The sequence below is a fragment of the Dermacentor variabilis genome, chromosome 7 (assembly GCF_050947875.1).
Source record: "Dermacentor variabilis isolate Ectoservices chromosome 7, ASM5094787v1, whole genome shotgun sequence".
NCBI classification, from domain to species: domain Eukaryota; kingdom Metazoa; phylum Arthropoda; class Arachnida; order Ixodida; family Ixodidae; genus Dermacentor; species Dermacentor variabilis.
The window spans coordinates 123,483,806-123,498,655 of NC_134574.1; the positions used below are offsets into that span (position 1 = coordinate 123,483,806).

At 47.6% G+C, this 14,850-nt stretch overlaps 1 protein-coding gene across 4 annotated transcripts in view; it reads right to left on the reverse strand.

Annotated features, from left to right (window-relative positions):
* LOC142587861 (uncharacterized) overlaps positions 1 to 14,850 on the reverse strand; it is a 58,146-nt gene that overhangs the window by 9,141 nt on the left and 34,155 nt on the right. For 3 of the 4 annotated variants that reach the window (XM_075699181.1, XM_075699180.1, XM_075699178.1), the window contains one exon: positions 10,259 to 11,087. In XM_075699181.1, coding sequence (XP_075555296.1) covers positions 10,839 to 11,087 — 249 coding nt within the window. In that variant the 3' untranslated portion in view covers positions 10,259 to 10,838. Of the gene's footprint in view, positions 1 to 10,258; positions 11,088 to 14,850 lie in introns of those variants that run through there. The other variant, XM_075699179.1, reaches the window with a different exon arrangement.

The window sequence follows — 14,850 nt, forward strand, 5'->3', positions numbered from 1 at the left end:
AAATGTGATACTAATGAGTGAGCCGCCCGCCGCATGCTGCGGCTGTGAGGGCAAGCGTGCGAGTGTGCCCGGAGAAGGATGGCGGTTTGTTGCGAGCTGTCGTCCCACGCACCCAACGTTGGAGGCCACGTGATCTGACGCGCGCAAGGTGTGCGGCTGCGAAATGTACACCGCAAGGCGCGGAGGAAAAAAAAAATAAAGAGACGCGAGAAGAACTAGCGCGCTATTTACTCTCACCGCAGCTACGTCCTTGTCGTTCAGCGTCTGTCTCGGCTGTGGAAGCGTCTGTCTCACGTGGAAGCCGGTGGCCCACCGGTTATCCAAATAGGCACAGGTGTTCCCTGGCCCGACGCTCTGCTTTATTTAGGGTTCAATCAACCTGGGAAAGAAGCCCGCGACATGCCAGTACCATCGAACCGTGTGGGCACAACTAAACGCTGAAAAGCCAGGCTGTGGCGGTCCTCGTCACCAACTTCCCCAATAGGTGGGTGTCGTTTCCAAGCATCTGTAACTCCCGTAGTCGCCGGGCACCTGAACTGGAGCGCGCGCGAACCTGCTTCACCGCTTGGCACACAGCAGAGGTGGACGCTCGACTATTTTACCTATGCTGGGGTGGGAGAAGGGGCGCCCGGGGGCCCTCGTAAATATCTGCCGGGCCCCCTTTCGAGATACATATGCTAACCCATCCTAAACAACCTAGCGCCAGGTCCTGGTACGTCTCCCCCATTAGAAATAACGGGTGGCCTTCTGGGACACCAGGATTCGAACCCTGCGCATCCCGCATACGGGGCGGACGCAAGGTACATATACCTGGTAGCGAAGCTTCCATAGGAGCCCATACGTTCAAAGCATGGCGGTCGATCGGCGGTTCATGGGGCTTAGCGCCATCTGTATGGGGTGGGAACACTTCCGGCGGAAAAAAAAAATAATGTGACGCCATGTCCGGTAAAAGCAGAAGTGACGTCATTACGTTTTCGAAGGCGCGAAATTTGTCTTGTTGGCCTGCTTTTGGAGCTATATATTCAAGTGCCCCGCCATTCGACTTGACGGGCGTTTCGAGCTTTCAGCGCGGAAAGCGATGCAGGAGAAGTCAGCCGTACGGTTGTCGAAATCGCACCCCTGCACAGAACATACTTTCTTTGGCGGCCGACGAAAGTTTTAGGTGTAGATTGCTGATCCTATAGTCGGACGCCAAGCTCGTCGGCCGGCGCAGTCGAACGAGAACAACTACACAATTATCTGGCGGTCGTAACTCACTACTTTTGACTGAACAGGTTAAGAAGCGATGAAGCTACCCGCGTCACCAAATTCAGACAAACTTCGACAAGCAAGAAAGCACAAACTGTGAGGGGGGGCGTATTTCAACAGGTGAACTTTACCACTGCGCCTTTCTGCCCATTTCAAGACGTGCATTGCATTGCGAGTGATAGTGGCGTCAACGCCCCCTGTAACGGTGGGCGGCGAAAATAAATGCATTTATTAATAATAATAATAAACTTGAATAAACTAGTATTTTCTTAACTCGTCACGAATATATGAAATTGACCAGGAACCTTATTTTCGTTGAATGAATCTAACTGTCTCGCTTGAATTAAAAAACGCTTTTTTTCTTTCCCAATATTTGTTCCCACCAAACATAGTCGCGCTTCAATCGCTACTCCCATAACCCCCCTTGCTGATGTCGGTGACAATCTGTACTGAACCGCTTTTCGCCCGAAGCTTCGCGACCTATTTGGATCGACCTTTGCGGACGCTCTAAAAAAAAAAAGAAAGAAAGCCAGTGTGTCACCTGTTTTTCTCCGTACTATTCGGTGCCCATTTCGCACAGTACACTAGGAAATCAGTTGTCAACCAACGAGCCTGCAAAAAAGTACTTCCCGCCGCTGGCTGCGCATGGCTCTCCGCGCGGCTGAGCGCATGCGCGGTCCGTCCGTCGTAATGTCACCTGCGGCAGGCTACGCCACGTGCTCTCTCAAGTCAGCACTCCTAATCACGAAAGGGTTGTCACAGCGAGTGCGCGCGGTCAGCGGCTGAGATCGGTTCATGTTTACATGCGCTCTTGTTTGGCGGGTGCCTTTGTCTAGCCAGCCACGGGCGGGCTAGAGGACCACATTCGCTCAAGGAGTGCTTCTATTTAGACTGGTTGGTTCGTACTGAATTTTGTAGTGTACTGCGGCGAAATGTGCACCGCGGCGAGGTACGGGGGAAAAAGAAGAAATCCCTTCTTTTCCTTCATATATATATATATATAAATATATATATATATATATATATTGACAGTCTCATTCATATATATTGACAGTCTCATATATTGACAGTCTCATTAAGGACATCCCATCTTCATTTCCCTCGTACATTAAAGACACAAACCATTTCCTTCGGGAGGTATCAAACCTGACGGTACCGGCGGGGGGTTACTTGGTCACTATGGATGTCGCATCTTTGTACACCAACATACCTCACGCCGAGGGCATAGCTTCCGCAGTTTCAGCTTACGCTGGCTCCAGCCAACCTAGGCAATTAGATAAAGACACAGTTGAGACTCTTTTAAATCTAGTACTGAAATATAATCACTTTGAGTTCGAGGACAAGCATTATTTGCAAATCAGTGGAACCGCCATGGGAACGAAGATGGCGCCAAATTATGCAAATATCTTTATGGCATCTTTAGAAATACCCTTCCTCGCAAACTCGGCCGTAAAACCAATATTTTATAAGCGATTCCTGGATGACATTTTCTTTGTATGGGCCGACAGTGAACAAAGTCTCTTAGACTTCATTTCCAATTTCAATTCTCTGCACCCGTCAATCAGCTTTACGTACAACTTCTCCCAAAATAGTATTCCCTTCCTCGACGTCACTCTGTCACTGAGTGGCGGTCGCATTTCCACGTCCCTATACAGAAAGCCGACAGATCGTCAGCAATATTTGCATTTTTGTAGTAGTCACCCCCATCACTGCAAAACAGGCATTCCCTACTCCCAGGCCCACAGATACAGAAGAATCTGTTCCGAATCTGCGCAATTTGAGCGACACGCGGAGGAACTGAAATCTGCTCTCATACGCCAAAAATATCCTCCAAAAATAGTAGACGATGCCATTGAACGCGCCCGCAGTTTAGATCGAGCACAGATAATGGGAGAAAAGGTTAGCAATACCAATACACAATCAGATCCAAACTTGGTCCTCACATACACCACCGGTGCTCCGCGGGTCAATGCCATTCTCACCCGCCATTTTAATATCATGAAACAGAGCATCCGACTCGCTACTATCTTCAAGCAGCCGCCTCGGGTTGTGTATAGAAGAAACAAAAATTTAAGGGATTTGTTAGTCAGGGCGAGGACACAGAAGTCAAACACGCCCAAGGGCTGTCGACCGTGTGGGAAACCTCGTTGCAAGGTATGCCGTCACATGACAACAGCAGACACGGCTGAAGCATCGAACTCACCCTTCGTATACAAAATTACCGAAAATCTTGACTGTGATTCCAGTAACGTCGTGTACAAAATTCGATGCGAGGTGTGTAAGCAGGAATATATCGGCCAAACAGAGACTCCTTTCCGCCTGCGGTTTAACAATCACCGCGCACATGTGAAAAGTCTCCCCAATTTACCCTTCTCCAGGCACGTTCGGCTGCCAGATCACTCTTTTGAACACGTGAGCGTTGTGCTCTTGCAGTCTGGTTTCCAACACACCCGTGCACGCGAGCAGAGAGAATCTTTTTTCATCCATAAATTTGGAACCTACACTAAAGGAATTAATGAGAGTCCGGGGCGGCTGACGTGCCTCCGGGATTAGCCGTGAAAGTGCGTGGTAAACGCGAATACATGCTCTGTACTCTAAAATTGAGACGCTTATTCACTGCTTGCCCACCCCTCCGCATGCGCCTCAAGGGGGCGAGCGGAAAGCAATAAATTCAGTTTCCTGGACCCTGCCACTGGCCACTGAAGTGGTCATTCTGAGTGACCTATTGCCCTTCTTTAAATACGCACGTGCTGACTTGATGTCAGTTGTCTGTTAAACGTTCAAAAACTGGACCACAAGGAGGCTATTTAACTCGACTCCCTAAATCTAAGCCCATGGGCGCACCTGCTTTGCGAATCCCATGCATATATTCTTTTTTTTTTGGAACTATATATTTTTTATTTTTTTTCGCACCGTAGCTGGACCACAGGGTTGCCGGAACGGGCCGTGCCTTGTATATGTGTACTGTGACACTGTGTGTCTTTCTAAAAGTTGCCGCTCTTCTGTCTTCATTCTGGGCCCCTTCTCTATTGTGCCCCCCGCCACCCGATTGAACTTGCCCTCTCTCCCGCTACAACGGCAGCCCACGCACTGGTGCTGCGGAACGACCGCTTTCTCCCTCCTTGCCTCGGGTGCACGGGAACCTAGCTGCCGCTACTTCCCGCCCCCCTCCCTCTCCGTCTTACGTCTCCCTCCTCCTGTGTTTTTTTTTTCTCTGTTTCTTTCCGTTTTCTTTCTTTTTCCTCTTTTTTCCCTCACTGACCTCCTTGCTCTACATACATGTGACTCCGCCTTCCTCTTGCCCTGCATAGCTGCCAAAGGCCGCTGTAAATCTGCCAAGGCGCTGAAAATCAATCACTGTCACAACTGTTCCTCTCGGTTTGATGTATGTAAGAACGACCGGGCACCCGGTCTGGTGTCTTCACTACCAGGGCCGAACTGCCATTTTTTTGTAAACCCTGATGAAGATCGGTCCACCGATCGAAACTGTCGAAATTAAATACTTGTTCTGTTTACCTTGTAGCACCACTCAAGTTCTTTACGTTTGAAAGGTAGCCTGAAGAATCCCTCTTTGCCTACTACTACTACTCATGGCTACTAAACCTGCTACAGGGAAACAGATCTCATGGAAATTCCCGCATAATATACCGCATTGTGCCGTCATCGGCGATTCACAGACCAAGTATGTTTTCGGTCACTTTGATCCACACGAGGACGACGCCCCAGCCTTCGTCTCGCAGTCATGTGCATCGATTGAGGACACGTTGTCTCTTTTGGACTTTGTACCACGCTCCGTGACCACCTTGGTGCTACATGTGGGTACGAACGACCTCACCTCCCAGTCAGGCAGCATGGTCTTCCAGCGGTATAGAACCCTGCTGGACACAATTCGCAAGCTGCGCCCGGAAATCAAGAAGTTGTTCGCCACCTTGGTGCTGCCGAGAACACCAAACCGCCGCCGAGCGTGTCGCAACAGACGGTACATCGAGCGCTTCAACAAGGAGGCATGTCACTTCAATGCCTTGCTGCGAAATCACTGCCGGCGAACAAGGAACGCCATCTACCTTGACCACGAGTTCCAGTGGCTGCCCCCAGGCAGAGTACTCGCATCTGATGGGGTGCACCCCAGCTTCGAGGGGGTGGCCATCATTGCCAGTCACCTGAGGTGCGTGCTCCTGCGGGGCGGCGGACGGTTGCATGGATCTTGGCGTGATCACACCTCGAATGGTTACGCCGGGCCCACGCGGCGGGGCTCACCATACCATCCGGGCGATGCCCCGGCTGCCCCCTGTGAAGGGTCGGACCAACACGCTGCACGTGCCCGGAGCTCAGGCACGACCAGGGGCGCCGGTTGCCGGGAGGGCAGCGGACACCGCGGAGATCGCCCCACCTATGCCGAGGCTGTCGGCTGCGCAGCGCCAACGCCGAGAGATTGACTGGCCAACACTTCAGGTACGGCGCGATCCGGCACTTTTTGGTCCCGCGGGTTCATGACGTTGCGTAAGACAATTGACAAGCGTGTGCGATTTGAGATGCATGCCTCTAATATGAATGAATATTTAGCCTCGGGCGTCGCACCGAAGGGTCTTCAGGTAAAACAGAAGCTGGCAATGGACACCTTTGACGAAAAAGAAAGAGATCAGTGGAATTCTATACTGCGGGAGGCCTCGCTTGGGCTCACTCGGCTGGTGGCACAACATAGCGAGCGTAGGGCATCGCAGCTTAAAAACGAGGAGCAGCTTCTGTTGTGTCAGTCAAAGCTCACTGAATTGGAAACGCTGGAACTGGTAAAGTACGAGGGAAGGAAAAATGTCAATATCCAAGAACAACAAAGAAAGAAACGGGAGCGTGACAATATCCCAACGGCCTGCAGAGCTGATTCTCAAAGCCAAAACCTTGAATCCGAGGCGACCGATTGTTCTGAAGTAATCAGTGGAAAAAAGCACGAGACAGTGGGCAACGCCTCAAATGTCATAAACTTGTCGAGTAGCCCATTGTCGAGTGCGCAACTAAATCTCCTTTCGAAAGGTCTAACTTTTTGTCCGGCGTCGGGAAGGATGAACGAGTTTCAATTGTTTCAAGATTTGGATGACTTCGCGAGAAATTTGCGACTACGCGAGTACTTTTATGATCGAAAAACAACAGAAGGGTGTCTTGATCAGCTACCTGAACTCTCCGAAAAATCATGGACACCTGGCGAGGCACGCGACAAATACTTGGACATGTATATTTGTGCGGTTCAAAAAGACATTATAAAAGAGTATGAGAGGCATAGTCCCATCCGCAGTAACCTTTCAAAAGAGGAAGAGCAGGCACTGCGAACTCTACGTGATGATCAGACAATTGTCATTAAGCCAGCGGACAAAGGTGGTGCAGTGGTGGTACTTGACCGGAATGTTTACATAACCGAAGGTTTCCGTCAACTGGGAAACTCTAAATTTTACAGAGAACTCCCAAGCAATCCTACCGAGAAATTTGAAAGCGAAATAAAGGACGCCCTAACCACTCTGCGCAAGGCAGGGCAGATAACCGATAAGACGCTCAAAGCATTGATACCAAGAAACTCTGGCCCCGGCCGTTTCTACCTACTACCCAAAATCCACAAAATAAACAATCCCGGTCGGCCTATCGTTTCCAGTAATGGAACAGTGACTGAGAAAATATCCAGCTTTATTGACAGTCTCATTAAGGACATCCCATCTTCATTTCCCTCGTACATTAAAGACACAAACCATTTCCTTCGGGAGGTATCAAACCTGACGGTACCGGCGGGGGGTTACTTGGTCACTATGGATGTCGCATCTTTGTACACCAACATACCTCACGCCGAGGGCATAGCTTCCGCAGTTTCAGCTTACGCTGGCTCCAGCCAACCTAGGCAATTAGATAAAGACACAGTTGAGACTCTTTTAAATCTAGTACTGAAATATAATCACTTTGAGTTCGAGGACAAGCATTATTTGCAAATCAGTGGAACCGCCATGGGAACGAAGATGGCGCCAAATTATGCAAATATCTTTATGGCATCTTTAGAAATACCCTTCCTCGCAAACTCGGCCGTAAAACCAATATTTTATAAGCGATTCCTGGATGACATTTTCTTTGTATGGGCCGACAGTGAACAAAGTCTCTTAGACTTCATTTCCAATTTCAATTCTCTGCACCCGTCAATCAGCTTTACGTACAACTTCTCCCAAAATAGTATTCCCTTCCTCGACGTCACTCTGTCACTGAGTGGCGGTCGCATTTCCACGTCCCTATACAGAAAGCCGACAGATCGTCAGCAATATTTGCATTTTTATAGTAGTCACCCCCATCACTGCAAAACAGGCATTCCCTACTCCCAGGCCCACAGATACAGAAGAATCTGTTCCGAATCTGCGCAATTTGAGCGACACGCGGAGGAACTGAAATCTGCTCTCATACGCCAAAAATATCCTCCAAAAATAGTAGACGATGCCATTGAACGCGCCCGCAGTTTAGATCGAGCACAGATAATGGGAGAAAAGGTTAGCAATACCAATACACAATCAGATCCAAACTTGGTCCTCACATACACCACCGGTGCTCCGCGGGTCAATGCCATTCTCACCCGCCATTTTAATATCATGAAACAGAGCATCCGACTCGCTACTATCTTCAAGCAGCCGCCTCGGGTTGTGTATAGAAGAAACAAAAATTTAAGGGATTTGTTAGTCAGGGCGAGGACACAGAAGTCAAACACGCCCAAGGGCTGTCGACCGTGTGGGAAACCTCGTTGCAAGGTATGCCGTCACATGACAACAGCAGACACGGCTGAAGCATCGAACTCGCCCTTCGTATACAAAATTACCGAAAATCTTGACTGTGATTCCAGTAACGTCGTGTACAAAATTCGATGCGAGGTGTGTAAGCAGGAATATATCGGCCAAACAGAGACTCCTTTCCGCCTGCGGTTTAACAATCACCGCGCACATGTGAAAAGTCTCCCCAATTTACCCTTCTCCAGGCACGTTCGGCTGCCAGATCACTCTTTTGAACACGTGAGCGTTGTGCTCTTGCAGTCTGGTTTCCAACACACCCGTGCACGCGAGCAGAGAGAATCTTTTTTCATCCATAAATTTGGAACCTACACTAAAGGAATTAATGAGAGTCCGGGGCGGCTGACGTGCCTCCGGGATTAGCCGTGAAAGTGCGTGGTAAACGCGAATACATGCTCTGTACTCTAAAATTGAGACGCTTATTCACTGCTTGCCCACCCCTCCGCATGCGCCTCAAGGGGGCGAGCGGAAAGCAATAAATTCAGTTTCCTGGACCCTGCCACTGGCCACTGAAGTGGTCATTCTGAGTGACCTATTGCCCTTCTTTAAATACGCACGTGCTGACTTGATGTCAGTTGTCTGTTAAACGTTCAAAAACTGGACCACAAGGAGGCTATTTAACTCGACTCCCTAAATCTAAGCCCATGGGCGCACCTGCTTTGCGAATCCCATGCATATATTCTTTTTTTTTTGGAACTATATATTTTTTATTTTTTTTCGCACCGTAGCTGGACCACAGGGTTGCCGGAACGGGCCGTGCCTTGTATATGTGTACTGTGACACTGTGTGTCTTTCTAAAAGTTGCCGCTCTTCTGTCTTCATTCTGGGCCCCTTCTCTATTGTGCCCCCCGCCACCCGATTGAACTTGCCCTCTCTCCCGCTACAACGGCAGCCCACGCACTGGTGCTGCGGAACGACCGCTTTCTCCCTCCTTGCCTCGGGTGCACGGGAACCTAGCTGCCGCTACTTCCCGCCCCCCTCCCTCTCCGTCTTACGTCTCCCTCCTCCTGTGTTTTTTTTTTCTCTGTTTCTTTCCGTTTTCTTTCTTTTTCCTCTTTTTTCCCTCACTGACCTCCTTGCTCTACATACATGTGACTCCGCCTTCCTCTTGCCCTGCATAGCTGCCAAAGGCCGCTGTAAATCTGCCAAGGCGCTGAAAATCAATCACTGTCACAACTGTTCCTCTCGGTTTGATGTATGTAAGAACGACCGGGCACCCGGTCTGGTGTCTTCACTACCAGGGCCGAACTGCCATTTTTTTGTAAACCCTGATGAAGATCGGTCCACCGATCGAAACTGTCGAAATTAAATACTTGTTCTGTTTACCTTGTAGCACCACTCAAGTTCTATATATAAATATATATATATATATATATATATATATATATATATATATATATATATATATATATATATATATATATATATATATATATATTGTTTTTTTAGCGTCCGCCTCGTATGCGGGATGCACAAGATTCGAATCCTGGGGGCGCCGGAAGCCCACCGTTCTTTTCCTCAATGGAAAAGATGTTCCATGACGTGGCACTAGATTGTTTATCATGGTTTCATATATATCGAAAGGAAGCCCTCCAGAGATTTACGAGGCTCTCTGGGCGCCCCTTCTTCCCCCACAGCATTGGTGAAATAGTCTAGCATCCACCTCTACTACGGGAGGCTTGTTTGATTAGCAAGGTAATGTTTACTGCAATTTCTACGACCGGTAATATTGCGAACTTTACTTCATTTTTTTTGTGATATCTTGCTATCGCTTTTAATGCTTCGCCTTTCGGGCAAAACTGCGACTCTTGGCGAATACGGTCCTAGTGTCCAACTGCAAATAATATGATATCACGGCCTGCGAGCATTGCAAAGTGTAGGCGCAGGTATGCAGATAGAGAAATGAGGACATGTACTTAAAGGAAGCAAAATACCATTCAGATATAATTTAATTCTGCTGTTTCACATGCCAAAAACTACGACATGATAATGAGGCGCACTGTACAGGGGAGGACTCTGTATTAATTTCGACCACTTGGGATTCATTACCGTGCCCCCAATGCTTGGCTTGTGGGTGTTTTTGCATTCCGTCCCCCATCGAAACCCATAACGCAGCGCCCCCCCCCACCTCTCTCCCGTTTCTATCGCGCGGTATATCCATCCTGCGATTTTTTGATGACATTCGACAAGAAACGTAATTCCGCAATCCATAATGACATTTATATTGTTTATTCATTGATCGCTTACTACACTTATACATTTTAATGCGCTAAGCTGTTCAGTTTTAGTCCGTTTTTAGTCAGTTTCAGGTTTAGTTTCCGAACTTTCATTATAGCACAGGCACTGACAAAGTTACATCTTTCTACAAACTGATAACAACCTCGATAAAATTCTTGCATTGACCTTTTCAAGGCAGTAAGCAACACCAACCGCTCGGGATGCTAACAAGCCCGAATAATCTGACGAAAGGTTTTTAACGCTTCCACATGCCATCCTCGCTTATTTAAAACAAGAGCTTTTGTTCTTTTGCCCAATGCTGAATTATCGAAGGATAGCTGGTAGGCCAGCCGCAACGCTCTACTCAACGAAAGGCAAAAAAAAACAGCTATCAAAGGTACTCACGGGACATTGAAGTAATGTCTGTGCATTCAGTTTGCCTCCACTACCCAAGCATGCCAGCAGTATGGAGGTGAGGATGGCATGGTTCCTCTGCACCCTACCCTCACTCCTCGCTTCCCCCGCCCACAAGTCAATGTCCACGTCAGCGCACCTAGAGAAGCACCGAAGAGTTCAGGTTTCGCCGCCGGTTCTTGAGGACTTGACGGAGTCTACGATCCAGGCGTTGTAGTTGTTGACCTTGGTGTAGAACCCGTACCGGCCGGGGACGCCGCACTTGCCCTGGTGGGACCAGCTGACGATGCCCACGAGGTACCAGACGTCCTGCAGCTCCGCCACGAAGGGGCCCCCGCTGTCGCCTTCACACGTGTCCATCACCACAGGCTGGTCGTCGTAACCGGCGCAGAACATGTTGTCCGTGATCTGCGGGCGTACGATACGCTTAGTGATTATCGGGCTATATAGGTCAACTGCACGACAACGGCCTATCTCGGCAATCGCCAGCTACACCCTTGCTCTCTAGCGGACCGGTGTCCTCTTACCTTTTCCTCTGGAAATAATGATGCCCGTCAGCTAAACTTCAGTCAAAACAATTATACGTAAAACAATTACTATACTGGCCACCAAATTTGTTCTCTTGAGAGGAAACAAATATATGCTCTTCTCCCTAGAAAAACCCCTAACTGCTTCATGTGTTTTTCATAACACAGCAATTATCGATTGCCTCGTAGAAAAACCGAATGCCTTTCTCGTTCAAAGCGTCACAGTAAGCCTATAGGAAGAAACCAAACACCCTGATAGTATTGTGTGTTAACTTCCAGTGTAAAGATTGCAGCAGATTTGTGCGATCTTGCACAATGGCAACGCAATTTTCAGAGATGATGTTTCTTTCGAGCAGGTGCAATAAGAATTTCTATTGTGTGTAATAAATCACATACTGTAAATGTTGCCTGTACAGGACTAGTTAGTTTGAAACCTTGGCCACGTGGTAACTATTCTGAGTACACGTTAAGGAATTCTTGAAACGGCAGTAATACATCTTCAGAAGTTTTACTTCGCAACCACAATGGCCATGGACGCCCTCCCCCCCCCCCCCCCCCCCGTTTGCGCATTTGTAATAAATCTGATCTCCGCTGGGCTCACACTTTATTCTCCCAGAGAAATTAGGCTAATTCTGGGCTGTTCGTAAAACACAATGATAACGCCCGGAACACTTGCATAACTAAATAATTGCAAAGGGAGCAATCAAACCACCTACTTTTAACTTCGCCTACACATCGCCCGCAACCTGCCCGTAAGTTTACGTAAATATAAACAACTGGCTTGTTTACTTCGCCAAGGATGCCGGGGACAGCAGTTGCGAACCTGGCGTAACCCATAAGAAGGAGAAAGAACGAGGGTTCAGTAATTACTTTCAACGCTTCTTAATTACACGAGGAACACTAAAGTTTCGCCACACAATGCACATAACATGGCCCCCAATTATACGAAATTTAAACTTAATGCAACACATCTCGGGACACTAGGAAACACTGCTGAAAACAGTTGTTGTATGACACTTTCCAACAGTGCATTAAGATTATTTTTCCCGTTATAAGGGCTGTCGTTGATCCACACGCATTTAAAATGAGACAGAGTTGATGTGCCGCTCCTGCCCACCCAGCTTTTCTAAGTTTTGCCAAGAAAACAAACGAAATTCCGCACTGCTCGTAAGACGAACTGATAACGCGCTGTCAGCCCACCCTCCTTGAACTTTGCCTACACATCACCCACAACCTGGTCTTTACATTCACAAAACATTAGCTAGGTGCCTCGTTTAGTTCGCGGAGGACACCGGGAGGTCATATAATGCATGAAAAGATAAAACGAAAAACAAAAAATCAATATTCATTTGCGGCGATCCTAATTAAACAAGAAAGGCTAAAGATATTGCTCTAACGATGGCCCCCTTTCTACTGAATATAATGTTTCCGTAACGCATAATTATCTCGTAACATTGGGAAACGTATGCGACAACTGCCGCGTGATATTTTCTAAAACTTGACTAAGGATATTTTTTTTTTGCAAAAGCTGTATTTCATCGAAAGGCATTTAACTTCGCACACGAATTTGGCACAGTAGTCAGTCCCATTTCGCTGAGTTTGATTTGGTAGCATTTGTGGTTATGCCACGGGAGTGCGCTCCCTTAGGCGCCACTCATAAAATACGCTCGGAGCGTTTACGAGCATTTGCATACGTAATTTATTCCAAAGGCCGCAATTAAACAACATACTTGGAACTTCGCCGACACATTACCCCTAAAGTGCACCTATTTTCGCAAAATGTAAACAACGTGCCATGTTTAGTTCACCGAGGACGTCGGAGAAAGCGAGTACAAACGCCTTATGGCGCGTGAACAAAGGAAGAAAAAAAGCGAGGGTTCAGTAATTATTGGCAACACTTCTAATCAGGTGACGAACGTGATGGTTTCGCCACAGATCGTTCCCCCCCATATCCGCCGAACATGAAATTAGTCTCTTGTTCAATTGTTCTAGGACTCTTAAGAAGCACTGGGGATAACGGCAGTATGTGTCACGCTCTGGAATGCTTGAATGAGTAACTTTCTACAAAGGCTTCAACTAACTTACGCAGAATAAGCGTTCATTGGCCATCACTCGCATCATGTTTCCCATTTTAACGAATTCTAAACACTGTGCTTCGCATAGTTCGTTGAGAAGAGTGGGGAAAAGCGACTACATGACTCGCATAACGCTTAAAAATTGGAAGACGAGTATTCAGTATTTATTACGAAAGCACGCAATTACCTACAGACTTCAAGCTTTGTGTGCTCGTCACCCATATATTGGCGCCCATTTCCGGTAAATTTAATACTTCTGCTGTTTATAGTGGTCCCAGAAAATTGGGTAACTTTCTAAGCATTTCATATAACGCCTCTAAACGGGCCGCAAACGACGGTTTAGCAATTTTCATTTAGTCTAGAATTCACAAACACACTTCCAGTTTTGTTTGCCCATGGCTCCAATATTGCCCACGTTTTCCTAAAATACAAAGCTCGTGAGCGATATGGTGTCTTCGGAAAACAATGAAAACTGCCACATAATACGTTTTGAACGCTCACAGCACCACTGCAAAATTGTCAAAATGAAGTGTTCCTTTACGAGCTTCTTGCGCGTTGCGTGACTGACACAAAACCTTTTTTGACGTTTACTTGGGTCACTGCAAGTATGGCATCACACCTATATGGTGACATTCACGTATTGAGATTTTTCTTGCAGTCGACGCTAAGCTTCTTTTTTTTTTCGGCTCTTAAAGAGCGCGTTCTTCCAAATATGACCTTCAACATCGCATTTGTGCTCGGTAACGGCTTGAATAGCCAAAATTGAGCTAAGAGGCTTTTTCTGCTACCGAAGCTGTTCAAGAAGACTGCTCTGATTTTCTAGTTAATCACACAATGACCCAGTATTTTCTAGAAGACTACAATCGTTACCAGAGTACTTGCTGTCGCTGTGAGCGATAACACGTAGGCTTGTGTGTGCATTACTCGGCTCCAATAGCAGTCGACATCAGTCATCTCTCAACTTGCGTCGTTTCCAGGTTATACTGGAGGGCCATGTGTACTGGTTTCCGTGGCCTTGGAGTTAACCGCTTTGTTACATCTGGTCGCAGCTCACGTAGCCGCTTCGCACGACTTTTAATTGCTGCGGGGGCATTTTGTCTATGGCGTAACCGGTGCAAGGCAGTTGCCGCGGGAGGTCGTCGCCGCGCACTGTTTCCACTTCTGGGTAGGCTCTACTCTGAGCTACTGTCGTTTCTGTCGAAGGAGTTGTTCTTCCTTGGAGAAGGAGAGTTCCTTCGACAGTGGTCGTGCCGTTTCCTGTCGGTGGCTGATGGACGCGTACGGCTTAATTTTCGACCAGCCTGGTTCTTGTAGCCAGGTCATCAGCGGTGTTCACTGAATGTGCACAGAATGTAGGTGCCTGTAACTTCTGTGTTTGCGTGATCTCGTATACCTGATCATTTCTGTATATACCCATCTCATAGCAACACTTCAAAATTAGGTAAAATGTCTCTGCCGCATCATCATTGTACATAACCGTTTTGTACACTGTATATATCAACATCATTTCATATAACGTGACAATTATTTTATGTGTAACTTTGTGCTGCGCGGGTCTATGTGGTTATG